The 22,144-nt window shown below is 41.5% G+C and overlaps 1 protein-coding gene across 15 annotated transcripts in view; it reads left to right on the top strand.

Annotated features, from left to right (window-relative positions):
* Positions 1-22,144, top strand: part of RAD51B (RAD51 paralog B) — a 297,374-nt gene that overhangs the window by 12,471 nt on the left and 262,759 nt on the right. For all 15 annotated transcript variants that reach the window (XR_014516114.1, XM_083461035.1, XM_083461034.1 and 12 more), the window contains exons 5-7: positions 2,796-2,932; positions 4,039-4,158; positions 5,467-5,650. Coding sequence is in view for 14 of the 15 variants with exons in the window: in XM_083461035.1 (XP_083317161.1) it covers positions 2,796-2,932; positions 4,039-4,158; positions 5,467-5,650 (441 nt within the window). In the remaining variant the exon portion in view is untranslated. The remainder of the gene's footprint in view (positions 1-2,795; positions 2,933-4,038; positions 4,159-5,466; positions 5,651-22,144) is intronic.

The following is a 22,144-nucleotide window of genomic DNA, read 5'->3' as shown; positions in this document are numbered from 1 at the left end:
TTTATCATCTGAATCTGCGCTTGTAGTTAAGGTCTCTACTCACTAGTCACAAGGTTTAGCCAAGAACGTAAGGAGACAACATAACCTTGAGCTTGGGTTTGGATGACATTCTAAGCCAAACCTTAGCTTAACTTAGTGCAATACAGGAGTAAAAAATACTGGGGAGAAGCAAAGTGGCTGCGAGCTCTTCTTGGGAGACAGGTCACAGCAGATAAAGCAAACATGATCAGCAGATCAGTAAAAAATGTTCAGCTTGGTAGGTCAAATGCTGAAAAAGGAACTTCTTAGCAGGTGGCCAAAGGTTGACGAAGAGAGGGCAAGTTGGAGTTTCATAGCCCAGGTTTGCCCGCGGAGAAGGGTGTTTCCCACAACCCACCCAAATTCATGTATTTATTTCCTAAAATGTATATACTGCTTGATTGTAAAAAAAAGCAAAACAAAACCAACTTCAAAATTTAAGCCTCAAATTCATCTGAACTACTAATCCTTGCATTAAGAATCTTTTAGTGAAAAGTACCATTATAAAGTTTCTATAATAAATTGCAGGGGAAAGCGCAAAAGCACCCTATAGATTGTCTCAGTGCTCACTCAGTTGTCTGTTTCACTGTGCGTAGTGATAATTGTCAGTAGAGACATGTGATTTTCCTACATTTTCCTACATGAAAAATGTAGCAAATGAAGAGCCCCTCTCACTCCACAGGTTAAGTCTCTTTTGCAAAGCTTTCCTGTTCACCTGACAGGAAGCAGCTCTTTTGAACTCATCAACCTGATAAAAATGTACTTACTTTTCTAGTTCAGAATTTTGACATGGCCATTTGTGAGATACTTCACACAATAATGGATAGAAGAGATGTTCTTTTGTAATATCCATTAGCATTTTTGGTCACCCTGGAGAATTCAGTGAAGACGAGCTAACATGGGGGGGGATGTCAGAATGCAGAAACTATTTGAGGAATTGCCTTGTGAACAAAACATAAAAGTTATGCTTGCATTTATCTTGCATCAAACTCCAGACAGTGTTCCCATTGTGTAATTAAGCTTTTTTATGTGGATGCTTGTGTGATAATCATGCACAGCAACAATTTGAAAGCCGATGTAGTATAGTGGTTAGAGTGTCATACTAAGACCTAGGAGACCAGAGTTTTCGCTTGACCATGAAGCTCACTGGCTGACTTTTGGCTGGTCACTGTCCCTCAGCCTAACCTACCTCACAGGACTTTTGTGAGGATTAAATGAGGACGGGAAGAACCATGGATGCCACCTTGAGCTCTTTGGAGAAAATGGTGGGTTATAAATGCATTAAATAATAATATAAAGAAGGAAGCATATGGCAGTATGTCACTGCTATGTACTACTTCTTCGTTATGAAGCTGAGATTGCAGATGAGCACCCCTAAAGTGCAATAATCCATCTTGATCAAATGTAGATTCAGTTTAGCTTATTTTCTTCTCGGACTGTTTATGTTAAACTTGGGACGACAGCTAATGCATAGCCTGCACTTTTACCTCAAAGGAATAGTGTTTTATTCCCTACTTTTTGTGGTTACGCTTTTTAAGCTAAATCTTTCTGAAAAAGTTGACCTGTCTTTCTTCTTACATTATCCAACAATGATGGTGGTTGGAAAGTTGGAACTCAGCTACATGAGCCATGTAAAGTAAAGGTTTAAGTGATATCCTCTGCTGCCAGATCTTGTGCTTGTTTTCTAAGAGCCAGGAAACTCTGTTGGCACAGGACCTTTTTTTCCAAACCACTAGTGCGGTTTAAACTGGAAACTGAATTGTAAGTAACTCTTTGCGGTCAATCAACTCATGTTCTGCAAATAACATACCATTAACTGAAAAAGAAAAGTGTCTCTTTCCAAAGAGGAAAATTTGAATGCTGTTATCATAGTGAGGTCTCTATTACATGGGCGGACACCTGATTTCAAATTAAAATTGGAATAAGATGAACTATGAATTCTCAACAGGTTTGGGAATTACATTGTTCTAAAGAGTCAGCATATTACTGTTTGGTGGATTCATTCCCTCAGCAGATTCAAAATTTATGGGTACAGTGAGCCAAAGGTAAATATTTTTGAGCCCTGCTGACCTTGGTGGGACAAAGTTAAGTTTTACTCAACTTACCCATTGGAATCAATTTGATTTGGATGCTGTAATCCTATATGTGCTTAACCTGAATTTAATAGTCTTAATTTCTGAGCAGCCATGTATAGGATTACTCTATAAGATTGCTTACCTTTGGCAGGATTGTGCCCAGTGTACCAGTTCTTAGACTTCACCCCCCACCCCGGTATATAAAGCAAATATACTACTTCATGGAATAATAAATACTCCTGATTTAGGTGTGTCCGAATGACTTGCGATTGCACACACGTGTACGGCAGCGAACCTGGAAATAGTCCCAAAGCATCACAAAAGGGGTGAGGCGGGTGTGAAGAGGGTTTATGTGCTGTATACTGACACGTATGGGAGTCTGGAGTGAAACCCCCATGCAAAATGAGGATTGCCCATATACACAAAAGCAATATTAAAAAGCTACAAAAATATCTCACAGAATTAATATATAATTTTGTTATCCTGCCACAGGTTTGCTTGTTTTACCACTAAAGTGTGTGTTTGGATTAGAAGTTGAACCTTTAAGGTTCAGCTTATCATTGCCATCAGTTTGAGATACACCGTGAAATGTTAAGTTACATGAGTCGCAAGTGAATAGTGTGCCGTTGGCTAAAATAAAAATCAACAAAGGTTTTGTCTTTTCTGTATGATGCTGCTTCATACATGTTCTTTTGTTATTAGATAACTGGTCCATCAGGTTGTGGCAAGACTCAGTTTTGTATTATGATGAGCTTGCTGGCGACGTTTCCCACCAGCTTGGGAGGATTGGATGGGGCAGTTATATATATTGATACAGAATCTGCATTCAGTGCTGAAAGGTAAGTTTACACACACACACACACACACACAGTTATACTTCGGGTTGAAGTTGCTTCAGGTTAAGCCGTTTCGGGTTGCGCTCTGTGGCGACCTGGAAGTAACGGAGCGCGTTACTTTCGGGTTTCGCTGCTCGCGCATGAGCAGACGCTCAAAATGACATCATGCGCGGAAGCGGCGAGTCGCGACTGCGCAGACACAGATTGTGTTCGCTTCAGGATGCAAATGTGGCTCCGGAACGAATCCCGTTCGCATCCAGCGGTACCATTGTATAGAGAGAGATCTTTATGGCGTTTTTCATATGTCAACGCATATTGCAAGGGTGCAATCTGAAACCCTCATATTGTCAAATCTGTCATCCGCATCCAGCCTTTGCAAGATCTAAACATATAGAGTCCAGATCCTGTATGGCTCTGGAAGGTGGAAGAGGGCATAGCAGCTTGTAAGCCTGAGGTGCCCTGTTGTACCTGCTCTGGCAAGTCACCTATGGTGCCAGATCTTTGAGGCCTCGCATGCTTAAAGTCTTCTGGAACTTGACTGTCTCTGCTATTGCAGTAAGGGGAGACCTGTTGTCAAATCTAAAAAGTGCAGTGTGTGGCTGCAAACTTAGGCCTGTTGAAGTTTATTTTGACACCTTCAGGGGCATCTGAAGTGTTCTCATTTGAAGAATTGTTGCTGCCATATGTTTACTGCTTTTCCATGTTGTTTTTTCATTTCCTCTTATTATGTATTTGAGCTAACATGACACTCTGTAGGAGTTGACTTTAGACTTTGTTACAAAATCAGTTAATTCTAGCTCTCTTTATTCAGAGAGCATTTATGGAATGCAATGAAGTAGAAAATCTGCCTCCATTGAAAATCAGTGTCATAACCTCAAATAGTGTAATGAAGCTGGATTGCAAATTCTATTCACCTTTTAAGAGACTTAGTTGGTTGCGTATGTGTGTTTTCTCTTCATTTTCAGAAATTCTGAGAATGAACTTAAAAGTTTGCAAAACATTCTTGAATTCAGATGCACATCCTCTGTGCCAGATGGGCGGGGTATAAATAAATAATAAAATTATTGTTATTATTAATGTCAGTGACATGTCTTTTGGGTTCCTAACAGGCTTCTTGAGATGGCACGGCACCGTTTTCCTGATTATTTTACCACAGAAGAAAAGCTGGTTTTAATTGCCAGCAGAATTCATCTTTATCGGGAATTCACTTGTCACAGTGTGTTGAAAAGGTAGGACTTCTTTCTGGGGTCCAGCAGTGTATTAGATGTGTAAAAAACATTCTACACAGAATATATAATGGTTGGACAGAATGATAACATGCCTTAAGGCTTAGCATTACAGTATTTTACTATGTTTTTCCTGTCTGAAACACATTGACACTTGCTGACTCTAAAGGAAACTATTTTTGTACCTTGTTCTTTACTGTTCTAAGTGTTTCAGTGTGCTGTGTGTACAATAAACAAAGGAAGTGAGGCTTTTATATGTTAGGATTGCGTTTTTTTAGGTAGCTATGTTTTCATTTAACTAGAGATATCAGGGATTGAACCTATAACCTTCTGCCTGCAAAACTTGTACCTGCCCTTTTACAGATGGTTAGACCAAAATATGAAACGGAAAATGTCGATCCACAGTCAGTGATAGAAAGCAGATTCTGTGCAAAATTGCACTGAGTGTTTAGAAAGCCTTGCTTATAACCAATGGGCTTCTCTGTTCTATTAGAACTATTCATGTACAGAAAACTCTTGATATCTTGGTAGCAGTATATGTTTGCACTTGTAACATTTGACCCCTGCAAAGCAAATGCCTGTGAACAATCTTTTTATAAGATTATTATTTTGAAAGAAGAGCTATTACAAATATTATTGCAAATCAATTTGTTTTCCTTCTGCTTATTATTTTTAGCTTATATTTTAAGATATATTAATGGTTTATGGACTATTTTAATGAAGTATACCAAAACACACAGACAATGTTGCCTTGCCCAACATGTTTAAATGTATGCTTTAAATTACAGATAGGTAGCCGTGTTGGTCTGCCATAGTCAAAATAAAAAAAATTCCTTCCAGTAGCACCTTAAAGACCAACTAAGTTAGTTCTTGGTATGAGCTTTCGTGTGCATTCTTCAGTGTATCTGAAGAAGTGTGCATGCACACGAAAGCTCATACCAAGAACTAACTTAGTTGGTCTTTAAGGTGCTACTGTATGCTTTAAAGTGTGAAAGCAACACACGTGTTCAAAACACATGCATCGTGGAAGTACATTGGTAATTATAAATGAATTGAAATTGACTGGTGAATGTTCATGAGTGTAGAACAAGGTTTGCTTGATTAAATGAGAAATTATCCTGCAAGATATGTGCATGTTCACAGGTATAGCTCTCAACCTTGTTGGCGTACAGGATTCAATAAGTGAGTTTAAAGGGAAAGATCAGGTCTCTGTACCAACTTTGCCACTTGCATGTCTCATGGCACCTAACACACTTACTCTAAATCCTGGTATAGTATCATTGCTAAATGAATGCTTCAATTTGTTTTCAGGATTGAATCTTTGGAAGAAGAAATTATTTCAAAGAATGCCAAACTAGTAGTAATTGACTCTGTTGCTTCTGTAGTCAGAAAAGAGTTTGATACAAAACTTCAAGGCAACCTGCAGCAAAGGAGCAACTTACTGAGTAGGGAGGCATCAATACTGAAGTACTTGGCTGAAGAATTTTCAATACCAGTAAGTTTCTCTCCCTTTTTACTTTGTGCACATATGCATATGTATTCAAGTGCAAAGTTGTTAGTAGTTTGGATGGCGGCACAAGAGATGGGTTGCCCATCTCTTCTGCGTGGATTTATATCATGAGGATATTGTGGCATGCTTCATCATCAGGCATTTGGCTGAGCATCATCAGGCATCATCAGGCATTTGCTGTTGTCTCCCTCAAGGACTGAAATTTGTGTGTGTTGAATTTTCATTGACTAAGCAGTGAGATATTTTGAACTTGGCAAATGTGGACTGAGGTTGTATTGCATCATAATAAAATGGAAAATGTTTCACAATATGACCACTTTATTAGACTTACATTTTATCTAGAGTTACTAGATACTTTGGGGTTGGAAATTTGAACATTGCTTTTAATGAAATATAGTGTGTCCACCTTTAGTCATTTGGCATATGTTTAGTGGTTCTGGTCCTTCAGCTGATATGCTTAGCACTTTACTAATTATAAATTTACTAATTATTTTAATACATAATAAATATGCTACCTTTTTGGGCAGGGACGCGGGTAGCGCTGTGGGTAAAACCTCAGTGCCTAGGACTTGCTGATCATAAGGTCGGCAGTTCGAATCCCCGCGGTGGGGTGAGCTCCCGTCGTTCGGTCCCAGCTCCTTCCTACCTAGCAATTCGAAAGCACCCCTAAGTGCAAATAAATAAATAGGTACCGCTTTATAGCGGGAAGGTAAATGGCGTTTCCGTGTGCGGCACTGGTGCTGGCTTGCCAGTTGCAGCTTCGTCACGCTGGCCACGTGACCCGGAAGTGTCTTCGGACAGCGCCGGCTCCCGGCCTCTTGAGTGAGATGAGCGCGCAACCCTAGAGTCAGTCACAACTGGCCCGTACAGGCAGGGGTACCTTTACCTTTAGGGGTGGCTACTTGGAGAAAATTAAAAAACATATACAATTAATTGATTAAAGACCCAACACTGGCTGTACAGGAAGACCTGGACACTGCAGCAGAAGGCAAACAAGGATCTCCATAAATCAGATGTACAAAGTCTGATGTGGCAAGAGAAAAAGCTCTCCTTCTCTTGTTCCAATTATCCATGGTTTGGGGCCTCTATGGATCATCTTAATTAATGTAATTGGGCAGAAGGTGAATTTTTGGAACAAAACATTCTATTCAGTGAAGAAAAAGAAAACTGAACTTTAAAAATAACACCACCATAGGAAGAAACTGGAATGTACTCAACTTGAAAATGATAACACTCCATCTGACAAATTGATCTGGGGGACAGGCACGTGTCAGAATATTTGAAGGAGATGTAGGGAACCTCCTGGCAGTCAGCATTCTTGACTGTGTTTGATTTGTTGAGTTAAAGTGATATGCGGTGAAGTTCAACTGTGTCCTGTCGGTGGAAGCCCTGTGCAAAGACTTTAACTTGTGCAGTGTGGCCTTCCCCCCGCCTCCTCCACCCTGTGTGCTCCCCTATATTGACTCTGGGGGATGGGAAGAATCCCCAGGATAGTGTGTGGTGGGGAGAAGAGTTGGGATTGTTCTGCCTGGCAAGCCAAAATGCTTGCACTGACAGAATTATCAGAAAAGCACAATGTTGGATTCCTCCCTTGGGGATATATCCAACAAAGTTGCCCTGTTCACACAAGGGCTTGTGCAGTGGAACTTCTCCCACCCCTCTTCCTGAGTGCCCCCTGCTCTCTGTTCTGGGGCGTTTAGGGAGTATCCAGAACAGATTTGGGTGGATGGGTGGGTGAGAACTGGAAGACTTTGTCATATAAAGAGTAGCACTTCTGCCCCACCGCCATGTGTGCGTATAAGAGGGTCAAAAATGGTCCTACATTCTAATGCTGAAAGTAGTTTGGCCCTGTAAACTGTCTGGAAATGGGATCACATTAGGGATATTTGTAAGTTGCCCTGAGCTCCTTAGAGGAAGAGCAGGGCCAAATATAAAAATACAAAATCTTAGGTAGCTTTTGAGCAGAGTTAATTAAATCTGTGTCAAAAGCAATATTTTGCTTTTAGACAAGTTTTTCCTTAAGAACAATTTTAGAGAAGAATAATCCCCAGGAAGCCTAGTGTGATAGAATTTTTAAGCATTCTGTAAGTGTAGGAAGCATACTGTATTGAGTAATTTAAGAAAAAAAATGTGTTGGGGAGATGTGATCCATCTGTGAACTCTTCTGCCTCTGACTGCTCTGGTTCTTGTAGCTTTTGCCTCAGTCAATCATACATTAGATTTAGGAAGAAAAGTTCCTATGAAACATGGTAGGGGTTGATTTTATTTTTTGAAACCGGCTATAAAATTTGTCAGGTGTCTTGAAATACTAAAACATTAATCCATGCCTTTAAAATTGTGTGCAAAGGTAATGGCCCAGACCATCTTACTCAATGATACACGTTTAAAAAGGAGCCAGCAAAATGGTTTTTGAAAAAGTGACTTTAACGACATTTCTGTTTGCATTTAGAGCAAATATGATGCATTCTTGGCAAAGTGGAAGGTTACATAATGTGTATGGAAGTTCTTAATACCTCTGTCTTTTAGTTATTTCATTTCAGTTGATTAACATTGTAAATTGAGCTATAGAAAGCAATCCAGAGATGTTGCACTTTGCCCTTCCTTAAGAACATAGAGACAGAATGCTAAGAAGACTGAAGCTTTTAATGTTTTCCAGAGATGCTGAATGAATGGAAAAGTTAAGCATTGATACTTACTTTATTAATGTATCCTTTTGCTATTTTAACCCTGTATATACTACAAACAGCCGGTTTAAAAGAAGGTTTGAATCACTGTTTAAATTCATAAAACAGCAGAGGAAAAGTATAGTAGTTTTGTGTTTGGTGTCTGTACTCCATTTAGATTGATTAAATATGTTGCCTTGAACACTTGAACGAAAATGTAGTCAGATTTTTTTTTAAAAGAATTAAATTACAGTGGTACCTCTATTTACGAACGCAATCCATTTTGAGGTGCCGTTTGGGCCCCCCAAAGTCCTTAAGTAGAGTGCCACTACTGCGTGTGCGCGAAGCGCAATAAAGCACTTCTGTGCATGTGCGCAGATCACTTCTGCATGTGTGTGCGTGGCAAACCCGGAAGTAAACACTTCTGGGTTTGCCGCGTTCGTAACTTACTTTTAAACTTCCACAAAATTGGTGGAGGGCTTTTAAATATTTTTTTTATTTCTGAATTGCTTTTTATGTTTGTCTTAATGGCGATCTAAAAAACCTTTTCTAGCTTTTTTTGGCTGCTTTATGAGGTGTTATTCAACTAAGCTTTACTCAAGGTAGACTTACTGAAACTAATGAACATGACTAAGTTGGGATCATTAATTTAAATTCATAGTGGATTTAACAGAAGTGAAGGCTAGGAAAATCTGTTTACACCCTTCCATGTGCAACTGTCTTTTAAGGTAGGCCAGTCTTGCTTCATAGCTATCTAGTATGCTGCCGCCACCCTCCCTTTTAGGGCATCATCTCAACTCAAGACATGGGTGGTTCCTGGGAGTGCAAGGCAATTACATATGAAGAGGCCTGGAGACAGTGCATTCTGTGCTTCTTGGCCAAATCCCTCTCCTCTTCACAGGGAAACAGAGCTGGTATCCAGCTGCTATCCCACCCTAGAGATCAGAGCAGCTTGCTTGCTTTCCTGTCAGACTCCGCTTATTCACACAAGAAGTATGTGCCCAGGGTCTAAGCCTGTGGGAGATTACACTAACCCTTAGAGTCTAGCATCAACACAACCTCAGACCTCAACAGCCAAATTATATAAAGTTGATTAAGAGTAACTAAGGAAGAAGAGGACCATGGGAATAAAGCAGACTTCAGAAAATAAAAAGAACATATCAGTTCAGGTCTGTTTGCCTTGCTACTTACAAACAGGGTTTTGGTCTCCCCATGAGAGAAGAAAAAAGTTCACTGGTAAATTGTAGTAAATTGCCATGTAGAGTTTGATTAACTCCTGCCCTCTTATTCAGGAAGTGACTTTTATCCCTCCCTTTACCCTTGTAGCAGGGTGAAATGTCCTCCAGCCTATCTAAATAACAGTATTTCATTGTGTAAAAATTCTCTTTTATTTATAGTGGTTAAAATTATTATTTTGCAACACAACATTTACTTTGAAAACTGTTATGGTTTAAATGAATTTATAACTAGTTTCAGTTTTGCTGACATCTGTCTGCTTTCAAGCCGAGTGTTTCAAGAATGCGCGTTTTTGCAGTTTTATGGTCTTGACACAATGTTCCGTTTGGAAGAGTCATGCTCATAAAAAAATAATGCTGTTGAGAAAAAGAAATGAAAAAGCTGGTGCAATATTTCCTGTTTCAGTGTCACAGAAAAGTGTAGAAAGGGAGGTAATACAGTAATACTGGATTGCAATTTAAAGTAATACAGTGGCAGGACAAGCCGTGGTCTCTAAAGGAGAGGTTGGGGCTTTCAAAGCACTTATGTTTACACATGGTTTGACTGCCCTCTGGTTTAGAGCTTTTGGACAGGTGTTGTCAGTGCCATCACGTTAAAACAATTGTATCTGCTTATACCACTAATGATTGTTTATGATATTGACAGTTTTATTGTAATCTTATTGTAAGTAATCTGGGGGCCTGAACAATTTCAATCCTCCTAAAAAAAAAGGTCAACAACTTTGGTCGGCCCCCATGGCCCTTCACTTCATCAAATCTGGCTCTCTTTGAAAAAAGTTTGGACACCACTGTGCTAGACAATATGTTTGTTTGTGTGTGTGTGTGTGATTGTTTCCTGGGATTGCCACCTTAAGATGGAATAACAGTGCGCTCTTATATGTTGAGTTCAGTGAAGTCCCAGGTAAGTGTGCATAAGTCAGCTCCCACTTTTTCCAAGTCATGTTTTAAGATCTGGATTGTTTCCCTTGTAAATTACAAACATCTAGCGGGTAACAAAAGGTTCTTTTTAACATTAAAAAATCACAATAGTTGGAAAATTTACTTGATCACTCCTAGTTCATACTTGCTACTGCTGCATTCTAATTTTATACTACCTCTGTTATTTTCTTGTTTGGCTGTAAAGCAGGGCTGAGGAACCTTTCTAAGCTTGGGGGCTTCATTTCCTTCTGGCAGCTTTCCAAATATAATTCTCTGGGATAGGATTGGAACCACTGTAAAGCAGTGCCTCCCATACCGATCCCACTAAGTCGTTTCATAAGGATACCATGGTCAAGGCGATCAGAAGCTCCTGAAAGATCAAGTAAACACAACAGGGTTGCACTCTGCCAGGCACCAGGAGCATTTTGCACCTGGCTATTGGCCACTTGCGACCAAGTGAAGATGCCTGGGTGCTAGGATGGCGTCTGACGTCTCCACCATCTGGAGGTGCATGCCTGGGGATCCTTGGATCGTGACTGTTTTCACACAACAGCAACACATCCTGTAGATTTCTGTCCATTATATTTTATCTTCACAGTGAGATTGAATTTCAGGAACCAAAAAAATTGTATTGAAAAATGAGACTTGCAAGCTGTCCGCCCCCAAAATGTCAACTAGGCCAGTGTTTCCCAACGTTTTTTGGGCAAAGGCACACTTGTTTGATGAAAAAAATCTCGAGGCACACCACCATTACAGCCCCGTGACGTCAGCGTGCAGCGTCACGCCAGGAGGGACGCACGAAAGTGTAAGTTTCAATTTTTTCCCTCCCCTCCTGTGTAAAGGGGAATGCACTCTGCTAAGTAAAGGCACTTGCCACAGCAGCGTCAACGTCACAGCACCCACCGGCACCCAAGAGAGAAGGGGTCTCAGCAGCCCTTTTGCCAGGAAGAGGAGCAAGAACGAGAGGAGGAGGAGGAGGAAGAGAAAGGTCCCCCCCAAAAAAACATTCTCCTTTTGATCTTCCTTATTTGCAATTCCTCATTGCAAAACAGCGGTTGATATACAGCTGATTTTTTTGTTATTACAGTCCCCACCCCCTCACCTAGAAAAACACCACCTGTCAATTTATTATTATTATTATTATTATTATTATTATTATTATTATTATTATTATTATTATTCCCCGCCACTCTGGGAGGCTGAAGCCCTTTAAGGCTTCCTTCTGTCCACTCTCTGTGAATTACCTGAGCCCTTTAAGGCTTCCTTCTGTCCACTCTCTGTGAATTACCTGCCCGGAGCGGGTTTGGGGGGGGGGCGCTGCTGCCGGTGTCCTCCCCGTCGAGTCTCGCCTTGCCCGGCGCGTGGCGGCCGCCCTTTCCCACACTCTGCCAGCTGCGCTGCCAAGCCCCGCGGCTCGGCCTGTCAGCGTTACCGGGCTCGGCGGGCGGTAATTCCCGAAGAAAGCCGGCGGCGCTTGAAGAGCTGGCAAGCCCCCATTTGCATGTCTGTTTTCCGCAGCCCTTGGAGAGGATTAAGTTCCCTCCTTCCTGCCGGGGAACCTCCAAGCTTTGGGGGGGGGAGGAGGCAGCAAAGCAAGGCAGGAAGGAGAGCCCGGCTTGGCTCCTCGCCGCCGCTGCCCCGCCTCTCGCCGCTGGACTCGCCCGCCTCCCTCCAGGCAACATCTCGCGGCACACCAGGCGACATCTCGCGGCACACTAGTGTGCCGCGGAACAGTGGTTGGGAAACACTGAACTAGGCATTCTGTTTTGGCAATTGGTTTAAGGGGCCATTGGGCATGTAGCTTATATACCTGATTGACCAGGGCCAACTCAGTCTCATAACCAGGCCTGAACTCAGGTTGAAAAGAGTAAAGATAACCTCCTTCATCCCAGAGTACCTGCAATTGTTTTGCTGCAAACCTCTCAATCAGTTTCCCTAAAAAGGATGTATTTGTGACTGGGCAATAGTTTCCACAAACCAATGGATCTAGGCTGGGCTTTTTCAGGAGTGGCTGGATCACTGCCTTGTTCAGGATGGCCAAGAACACTTTCTCCTTCAAGGATACATTGACCATATCCTTGATCCACTTGGTCATCTCAGCAAGCTTAAATAAGCCAAGATGGGCACATATAAGATAAATGTACAATAAAACTCTGGCAGGGGGAGACATTCTGACTATGGTATTTACACAAATCTAATGCGCCATCAAATCTAATGCACACCTCAATATTCAAAACCTTGAAACCAAAAAAGTATTTGCTGGAGAATATAAATGTGCCATCAAATCTAATGCGCACTCTAATTTTTGCAATGTAATTTGGCCAAAAATGGTGTGCATTACATTTGAGTAAATACGGTAATAATGGGAAACGGTCACTTTCTGTTCTATCGAGCACCTCAAAAGATTTCACCGAGTGGAAAATAGATGGCGATGCATCTTAAATTCTGTAAAAATAAGTTCCACATTCAAAAATGAGGTCAAAAATTGGCATTTTAGACAGACCTCCAGAAAGTCTGTTTTGCTTTAACTCTAATAAACTGCTGGTGGGTTTTCTTTCATTGCTATGTGTAACTTTCTCCCACTTGAGACTCTGGTTAATATTTTGGGTAGTAGAAAAATAAGACAGATGGGAGGTTGTGCTGAAGGAAACCTCAGCCAGTCTGCAATTTAATTAGGACCAAATGAAAATGCTCAGAAATGCAACAGTTCTTGTTTGAAATGTTGATATCTGAGTTTTTAGTAACAGGAAAGATTTTCTTTGATCAATTTTCTGGTATTTTGCTGATATTTTTGAATGTGTCCATTTTGCTGAGTTACACTGTCCATCAAATATATGAATGAGCTACACCATGTCTTTTTTTTTTTTTAGTGATGTTTGCCTCCCACCTTCCTGCATCTCAAATTTCTCATATGACCTTTAGGGCCCGAGGATGCAAAGCAGGGCTGGCTTGAGGACTTCATTGAGAGTTGACTGAAGCCACTTATGGCCACATGTCCGTTGTGGACATGGCTAAAGTGGCCAATGCACACTCGCATCATGTGTGCACACAGGCTCTCAAGAAGGCAGGCAGCCAGGAATGTGTGCACACAGACATGCACACTCTTCCACATATTTTTGTCAATGAGCAAGGAACCAAGTGGACGCTTTCTTGGTTATGGTGTCCTGGTAGTGGAATTCTCTCTTCAGGGACGCTTGCCTAGTGCCAAGTCTGATACCTTTATAGAATCAAATAAAGACTGTTCATTCGCCCAGGCCTTTTAGTGTGCTCTAAGTTACTTTTTCTTGATTTGTACTTAATTCTATTTTATTTCTCATCGCATTCATTATATTATATCTCCGTGTTTCACTGTTCTATATTGTGATCACCTATAAGCAATACCCTAGATTTGTTTTATTGTGTGTTTTACTTGATTTTTAGTTTTTCTTTTCTTTTTATTGCTCTGTTTTTAATGTGTGTTTGTGGATTAATAGTTTATAATTTTATTTAAACTCCACTCTAAAACCCAATAAATCTAAATCGCCTTGTCTTTGAAGCATGCTTCCAAAATCTGAAAGTATAAACCTTTGCCAGGGCACTTTTCTGCATGCAAGTGTTTTTATTTTATAAGTGATTGGCTGGTTGATCATGGAATGCCATGAATCAAAGCTGACTCTGCCTTTGTTAGTTGTGAACTGTAAATGATAGTATTTTGGGCCAGAAAATATCTGGCACAGGCAGATAGTCATCAGCTGCATTCTTGTAATGAATGTGTTTATGTCTTTTCTCACGTCGTTGCACTTACTACACTCCAGCCTGTAGTCATAACTTTTGTGGTATGGGAAGCTATTTAAAGGTATACAGCAGGTGTGGAGAAAAGGCATCTTGTCTGTGCAAAAAGCAGTAATGCAAGAACTCAAATATGGCTTAAAAATATAATCTTTAGCTTCTTTAGAATAATTGCGAACATATAGAAGATCTCATCCTCTGATCCTGGAACAAGGCTATTTTGCATTATATTTGATACTTGAATGAAGTTATCAGAGTACAAAATATATGTGTCTCTCACCATGTTATGAAGGCTCCATGCTTCAAATGCAGCTTTCCCCTTTATTGCTTACATTTTCTAATCTAATTTGAGTTAGAGGAAAAAAGACTTACAAAGTTAGAAACCCATACAATGTTCCCCTTGATTTGACGAGATTAAATGTCACTCAAATTTCAGTTCTAGACATGCTTACTCAGAAGTGAATCCAACTCAGTTCATTAGTGAGTTTGTAGTGAAGTTTGAGGTTTGTTGCTTTGGAATTCTGCAAGAATTGATAGAGAACTTAAGTTGTAGGGGTATCTTTCCTTTTTGGTTAAAAAATAGTCAAATTGCTGCCTGTGCTGTTTGACCTTGCATGTCAATGGTCTTTTAATTCAGTGTTATGCTGTATCTCTATCTGTATCTTTGGGTTGTTATGTGTCTCTGCTTATTTATTTGTTAGCACGTTTTGGTATTCAATACCAGATTTTAAAATTAACAGTTCCATATTCATCTGCCAACAGGCCATGGCTAAGCCATCTAACATGTTTTGAAAGCAGCTGTTGAACAAGATGGTAGCATCCAGATATCTTTGCTGCAGCAATGAGGTTTGCAGGAAAAACCTTAAATAGTAATTCTAGTGCACTTACGTGACAATTCTCAGATTTCGATCCTGCAGTCTAAATATTATATAGTAGCACTGCAGTGGAAGAAAATAGCATATTCATTTGCATTACAGCATGTTTGTTTTCTCTGACATCCTTGGTTGTCATTGTCTTGGGTTTATCAAAATACCTATTTCAAACATCATAATATTTTTAGTCTGATGCTGGGACCTTGAAGCAGAAGCTTGCCAGTGCTCTTACTCCTGTACTCCAACCAATTTCTCAGTAGACTTCATATTTCTCTTAGCACTGAATTTACAAAACATGTTTATTATGTCTGAGTCTCCTTGAAACCTCTGTGCCCTTTTTGGTACACTACTATTAATAAGATGTTTTGAATTTTTTTTATTAAAAAAATAGCTTTGAGTAAGCACAGTGTTTTAAATAGGTATACTTTCATCACATGTTAACTGACCTTCAGTGGAAAAGCAAACTACAGTGGTACCTCGGTTTATGAACAGTCCTGTTTTTGAACAATTTGGTTTACGAACTCCGCAAAACCAGAAGTAGTGTCCCGGTTTGCGAACTTTACCTCGGTCTAAGAATGGAATCCGAACGGTGGAAGGACACCTGCGACAGGAGGCCTCATTAGGGAAAGCGCACCTTGGTTTAAGAATAGTTTCAGTTTAAGAATGGACTTCTGGAACGGATTAAGTTCGTAAACCGAGGTACCACTGTACTTTGTTGTACAATGCAGAATCATTTCTCCAGCAGTGACTCCCCAACTTTCCTCTCCGTGGACCATTTGAAAATCGCTAAGGATCTTGGAGGACAACGTAATGATTTTTCTGCCTCTTGTAGCAATTGCAGTGTGCTGTGCTAGTTGTTGTATGCTTTTAGTTCTTTATTGCTGGTTTGATTTCCTACATAGAATTCCATAGAATCCAATTCATAGAACAATATAATGCAATATTAGACATTTGTTGTTGTTGTTGTTTAGTTGTTTAGTTGTGTCCGACTCTTCATGACCCCATGGGCCAGAGCACGCCAGGCACTCCTGTCTTCCACTGCCTTCTGCAGTTTGGTCAAACTCATGCTGGTAGATTCGAGAACAGTATCCAATCTCGTCCTCTGTCGTCCCCTTCTCCTTGTGCCCTCCATCTTTCCCAACATCAGGGTCTTTTCCAGGGAGTCTTCTCTTCTCATGAGGTAGCCAAAGTACTGGAGCCTCAGCTTCAGGATCTGTCCTTCCAGTGAGCACTCAGGGCTGATTTCCTTCAGAATGGATAGGTTTGATCTTCTTGCAGTTCATGGGACTCACAAGAGTCTCCTCCAGCACCATAATTCAAAAGCATCAATTCTTTGGTGATCAGCCTTCTTTATGGTCCAGCTCTCACTTCCATAATAAAAGAAGCAATTAAATGCAATTAAAAATCAATGTGAATATTTGCTTTGATGATCTTAAACCACAAATCCAGACATGCTGCAGACCACCTGAATGGAACGTTTGGACCACTGGTGATCTGTGGACACCCTCTTGGAACCCCTGATCTACATTACACTTTAATTGCCTTTGACTTTCCCCATTACATTTTGCTTATTAGGTTTATAGCCTGGCTGAGAACCTGTAGTTTTGCTAGTTAGGTTACACAGTACACATTTCAGATCACTCCTACCTTTACTAAACTTTGTCACAAACAGGGTCTTGCTTTGCTCTGACAGCAGAGATCCTCTTAATCTGGAGATATAGTGGAACCTCGACTTACGTACGGCTCTACTTATGTATGATTCCAGTTACGACCTTCAGTAGGTGCTTCGACTTATGAACTTTACTCTAGATATGAACAAAGGCCTTGCCAGCAGCCTGGAGCTCATCCGGCTGGCTGCGGGGCAGCACTGGGGCCTCTGCTGCCGGGGAGAGAGCCCCACCCCACCCCCGAAGCCTTAGAAGAGGTGTTGCCTGCAAGAGGCACAGCAGGGCACACTGAAGCCCCAAACCCCACTGATGAACTAACCTGAGGAAGTCCAGAGAAGAACCTGGCCTGGCAAGAAAAAAATGTGACCGAAGTGAATCAGCTCTTTACTGACCCTTTTCCCACCCCCAGCTTGTAGCCAGGTAAGCCCATTCACCCTCAGTGCACGTAAGGGAAAAAAAGTTAATTTTTTTCCATCTACAATACTGTCTTATTTATTTTATAGTACAGTACATTATTATTGCCTTCATTTTATGGATCTATGGTCTCGTTAGACAGTAAAATCCATGTTTTTCATCGATCAATTTACTTTTCCAGTACTTTCTATGGAAAAGTGTGCCCCTACTTATGTACGTTTCTAGTTATGACCGGACCTCCGCAATGGATTATGGTTGTAAGTAGAGGTTCCACTGTACTAGGAATTAAATCTGGCAGTTTTTATGTGTGCAAAGTGCATGCTTTTCTACTATGCTGTGTTACAGCATGTACATTACATGGAAAAGGTTCCAGATCCAGACCCTGACATTTCCAAGTGGAAAGATCAGGGAGCAGGTCATGGGGAAGATTACCTGTGCCTCCTAGCCTGATCAGCTGCTGGGGGGCAAAGTAGAGAATGTGGAAATCAGCTCAAATAGCTTTTGTTAAACAAGAATGTGAATAGATTTATAGTAGGAATTAGACAAGCCTAAACAGTGCAGTGTCATAGTTCGAGTGTTGGAGTACAACCTGGGAGAGAAAGGTTCAAACCCTCACTTAAGACATAAAGCCCACTGAGACACCCTGAGCCAGCCACTCTCTCTCAGCCTAACTTGCCTCCCATTGTTGTTGGCAGGATGAAATGAGGAGGAGGAGAAACTCTGAGCTCCTTGGAGAAAAGGTGGGATCTAAGTGTGACATAACCAGTTTTGTATGTAGAATGCATGCTGGTGACAGTTCAGCAATATAGAGCAAATCCATCGACTCTTCTTAAATATTGCTACAGTTTTGTTGTTACTACTGCTATGAAGCAATATGTACTGTCAGGGGCTCAGGGACAGAGACACAGGGGAGAGAGGAAATGGAGAGCGAAGGGGAAGAATCTGAGGGCAGCGTAGGGGAGTATGACAGTGACCCAAGAGATTCCATGAGCCTCTCCAGCGAATCAGAAGATTCCCAGAAGGAGGCGCCGATGGTCAGGGCAAGGGGGGACACACCAGAAACAAGGGGCCAGCGGGGACTCCCAAAGCAGCAGCGGGAGATCAGGACCAGCTTCCCCACCAGAGCGTAGTGGGGGGGAAGAGTCCCATGTGTCAGGGCCAGCGTCTCCTCCATCAGGGGGAGAAGATGAGTCAGGACTGACCACGCCTCTATCGGAGGGGAGGTTGGGTCCAGCTAGCCCCCCCGAAGGGGGAAGCAGTGACAGGAGCAGTGTAACGGTCAGGAGGAAGGTTGCCGGCTGGGCGCGCGCGCCAAGTTCGAATGTACAGGCGCGTGGGACAGTAGAAAACCCGGATTGGGAACCAGGTCCTAAAGCCCGCCGGAGGCAGGGGGAAGACTCAGGGGACTCAGCGTCAGAAGAGTCTAGGAAGGGCGAGACCCCAGCTGACAGGTGGAACCAGAGGAGGAAGGAGCAAAGGAAGAGGTGGAGCAAGGCTAGAGTCTTAAACTGGTGTCTGGGGGGAGGAGATTCAGACGGAGCTTCGGCGGTCTAGAGTTTCAGACATAGAGCTGCACACTACGGCTGTGGAAGTGAAACTGAACTTCAATAAAGACTTTTGTATATAACAACGGACTGGCGTTGGTCCTTTGTGAGCTGGGGACCTCGGGCAGCTCTGACATGTACATCATCTCTAGAAACATTCAGTGTCTCCAGCGTGTCTCCGTTTCTGAAGATCTTGTTTTCATAAAAGCAGTGTCCCCAAGTTGTGATGAAAAAAACTTTAAAAGAAGCAGAAGGAAAGAGCCACTAGGTGGTGCATGTTTATCATGTAACTAATTCCAAGTTGATGAATGAAAAGGCCTCCAAAGGAATGCATAAGTCTTTCTATTTGGCCGCGGCAGGGGGGAGGGGGGACTGGACCATTATTGGAACTGTAAGTTTAGATTCTCCTTTTCCTAAGGCAAAGCTAGCATAATGATCCACTTATTTCAAAGCAATGACACATTGAGAAAGTATTTCAAAGGAACTTCATATTCAGGTAGGTAGCTGTGTTGTTGACACAGTCAAAATAAACTTTAAAAAATTAAAAAATTGTCCAGTAGCACCGTAGAGACCAACTAAGTTTGTTCTGGGTATAAGCTTTCGTGTAGAATCCTAATGCAAGCTCAGTCACTTCATATAAGTTGAAGCAAAAATAACTGGGCAGAAGTAAGAGATCATCTTGAAGTTACTCAAATACATTCTGCCCCACTCATGAGAATACTGGGAAGTGGAGTTTATCCCTCATAGAGCTACAGTTCCTAGCATCCTTACACTACAGTTTCCTTGCCGTGTGCATGTGTGCTTTAAATGTATGGAGTGTATGCAACCTGTGACAATAATGGCAGCAGAGAAGCAATTCTGGCATGCAACCACATACTTTTAGCCTCATCCAACAGAGCTGTTCTGAGGCCTTCCCCAACAGGGCCATCACAATTTTACGAAAGAACAATTAGCTCTCTTGCTTGATAAGTACTTTGAAGATAAAGTTGATTGTATTTGTGGCAACTTTGTATTTATTCGTGCAATGCCTATTGGTGGTTTTGTTGGATTAGTTTCAATGATTGAAGTGCAAGGATAAGTTGTGTCTAGTGAAAACTAGTGCAACAAGTCCTGCTAGCGCAGTGGGATCTCCCCCCCCCCACATTCAGATCTGGGGGTCAGAAGAACCCCCAAAACGGCACATGGGGGAGGAGAGGGGTGATCCTTTTAGCAAGCTAGAGAAATGGTTGCATCGCTGAAAGGATCGTCATAGCGCAACACAGAATTCCTCTCTTAGTGTTGCTAATCCTGGTTTGTAATGTTTTGTGGAGGTGGACATACTGGCAGATTAGGTCCTGCTTCTCTTTGTAAAGTTGTGTCTGTGCATCCACCCTAGAGGAAGGGCAAACTGCATCCAGAGGTTTGTCAGATTATTTTATCTAGTCCAGGGACTAGATGATGGCTACACAATTCCAGTCACTCTTGAATGATACTGATTATCTAGATTAATGTCAACTCTGATTTAGTTGAGGTTTGATACAGAAACAGGTTTGGTCACCCTGATGGATGATCTTTGCTGGCCAACTGGAGAGTGAGATGTGCTAGTTCTCCTGGATGTCTTGGTGGCTTTCAGTGCCATCAGGCTATGATTGTTTGTGTCTCATTTTTAAGGTGACTGATCTAATTTGCACTCCCACACTGCTATGCAGATTGGAGTGTAATTATCCTTTGGATTTTACACTTGCCTGAAATTTGTGAAACAGTTCTGTGCTCAAAAAAAATAAAAAATGCATATTTTAGGATAAAATACATTGACAGGAGCATACATTGAGAGAAAATGCTGTTTAAATATGTATGACATGATAAAGCAGATTTAAATATGGATTTTTGTATGAATGAGGAGGCAGGATGGAATTGACTTAAACCAATAAAAATGAATGTAGTGCTGATAATGCCTCTTTGAAGCATATGATGCTGGTGTGTCTGTGGCCGTGTCTTTTTGTGCCCAGGCCCCATGAATCTCGCACCACTCAGCCGAGATTGGGATGGCCTGTGTCAACATACTGAAACAGCTCTGTGCGCAAAATTATCAAAATGACAAATTATCAGAACATCAGCATATCAAAATACTGGGCTGTATGATTCAGCAGTACTAACTGGGAAGAGCATGAAACAAGAGAAGCGTATTGAGTATATCAACTATGTATGAGATGATATTATAAAGCAGATTGTGTGAGGCTGCATGTATTTTATATGAGCCCCTTCCAACATATAAGACTTGCTCATGGCTGCTTGGTGACATACTTTTGTCTCAGGCAAGTTTGGGAAAGGCTACAACTAGATCTGCATGTTGCAAAAATAAATGAATTCCAAGCTTCCCCTCTGTTCTAAACCTTTTAATTGTATCTTTGTGCCTTTGGAGAAAATATACTCCCCTTCTCTCAAGTTGCATTGCTCACAGTACTGTACAGTGGTACCTCGAGTTACAAACGCCTCAGGTTACAAACGCTTCAGGTTACAAACTCCGCTAACCTGGAAGAGTTACCTTGAGTTGAGAACTTTGCCCAAGGATGAGAACCGAAATCGTGTGCTGGCGGCACAGCGACAGCAAGAGGCCCCATTGGCGAAAGCACGCCTCTAGTTAAGAACAGGTTAAGAACAGATCTCCGGAACGAATTAAGTTCGTAACTAGAGGTACCACTGTACAGCAAGCGAAAATAAGTACCAGGAAGTGATGTGTGAAGTGGCCTAGGCCCTCAGTTAACAGGTTAAGTTACTTGGCCATATATAGCTTTTGGCGAATGGTGCCTGAAACTGCGCGGTCCATTTATTCAATTTAATGTGAAGGCTGAAATCTTGAAACATAAAATATTTAGTGAGGTGGGAGTTACTGTCATAAAACTACATATTACTTCTGCTCCGTGTTCCCAGATTAGCTGCACTTCCTTCTTAGCACTGATACTGAACTGAAGTGCAGACACTGTAGGTGGCGCTTTATTCTTGGTTATGCACATGGAAAAGAGATTTAAAGCTGGTTAAGCGCTGAGGCATACTATTTTTGAGTAGGCAATATTTCATCAGCAAAGAAACTGGAAAGCTTACGCTTTTGATAAGATAAGCAGTCTAGATGTTTCCCGCTCCAAAACAAACCTCTATTCTCAGCCCTTGGTTTTATGCTCCATTGGTCTCTTAAAATGTAATACATGATCAGTTGGAACCATAAATATATTGGTGCAATTTATCTGTGTATTTCCCTTTTAAAGCCTGCCAAATATTTGCCTTGCAATTGTAATCTGTTCTTTCAATCAGTTTCTTTCATTTATTTTTTCTTGTTTCATTTCCTGGTCTTTCTGACTTGCTTAACAGTGGCCACACTTTCTCTAATATGAATTTCTCAGAATCGCAAAACAAAGTGGAAT

Source organism: Podarcis liolepis (assembly GCF_965112155.1).
Source record: "Podarcis liolepis genome assembly, chromosome: 1".
Lineage (NCBI taxonomy): Eukaryota > Metazoa > Chordata > Lepidosauria > Squamata > Lacertidae > Podarcis > Podarcis liolepis.
The sequence above is the reverse complement of the archived record's forward strand: the minus strand, read 5'-3'. Positions and strand labels throughout refer to the sequence as shown.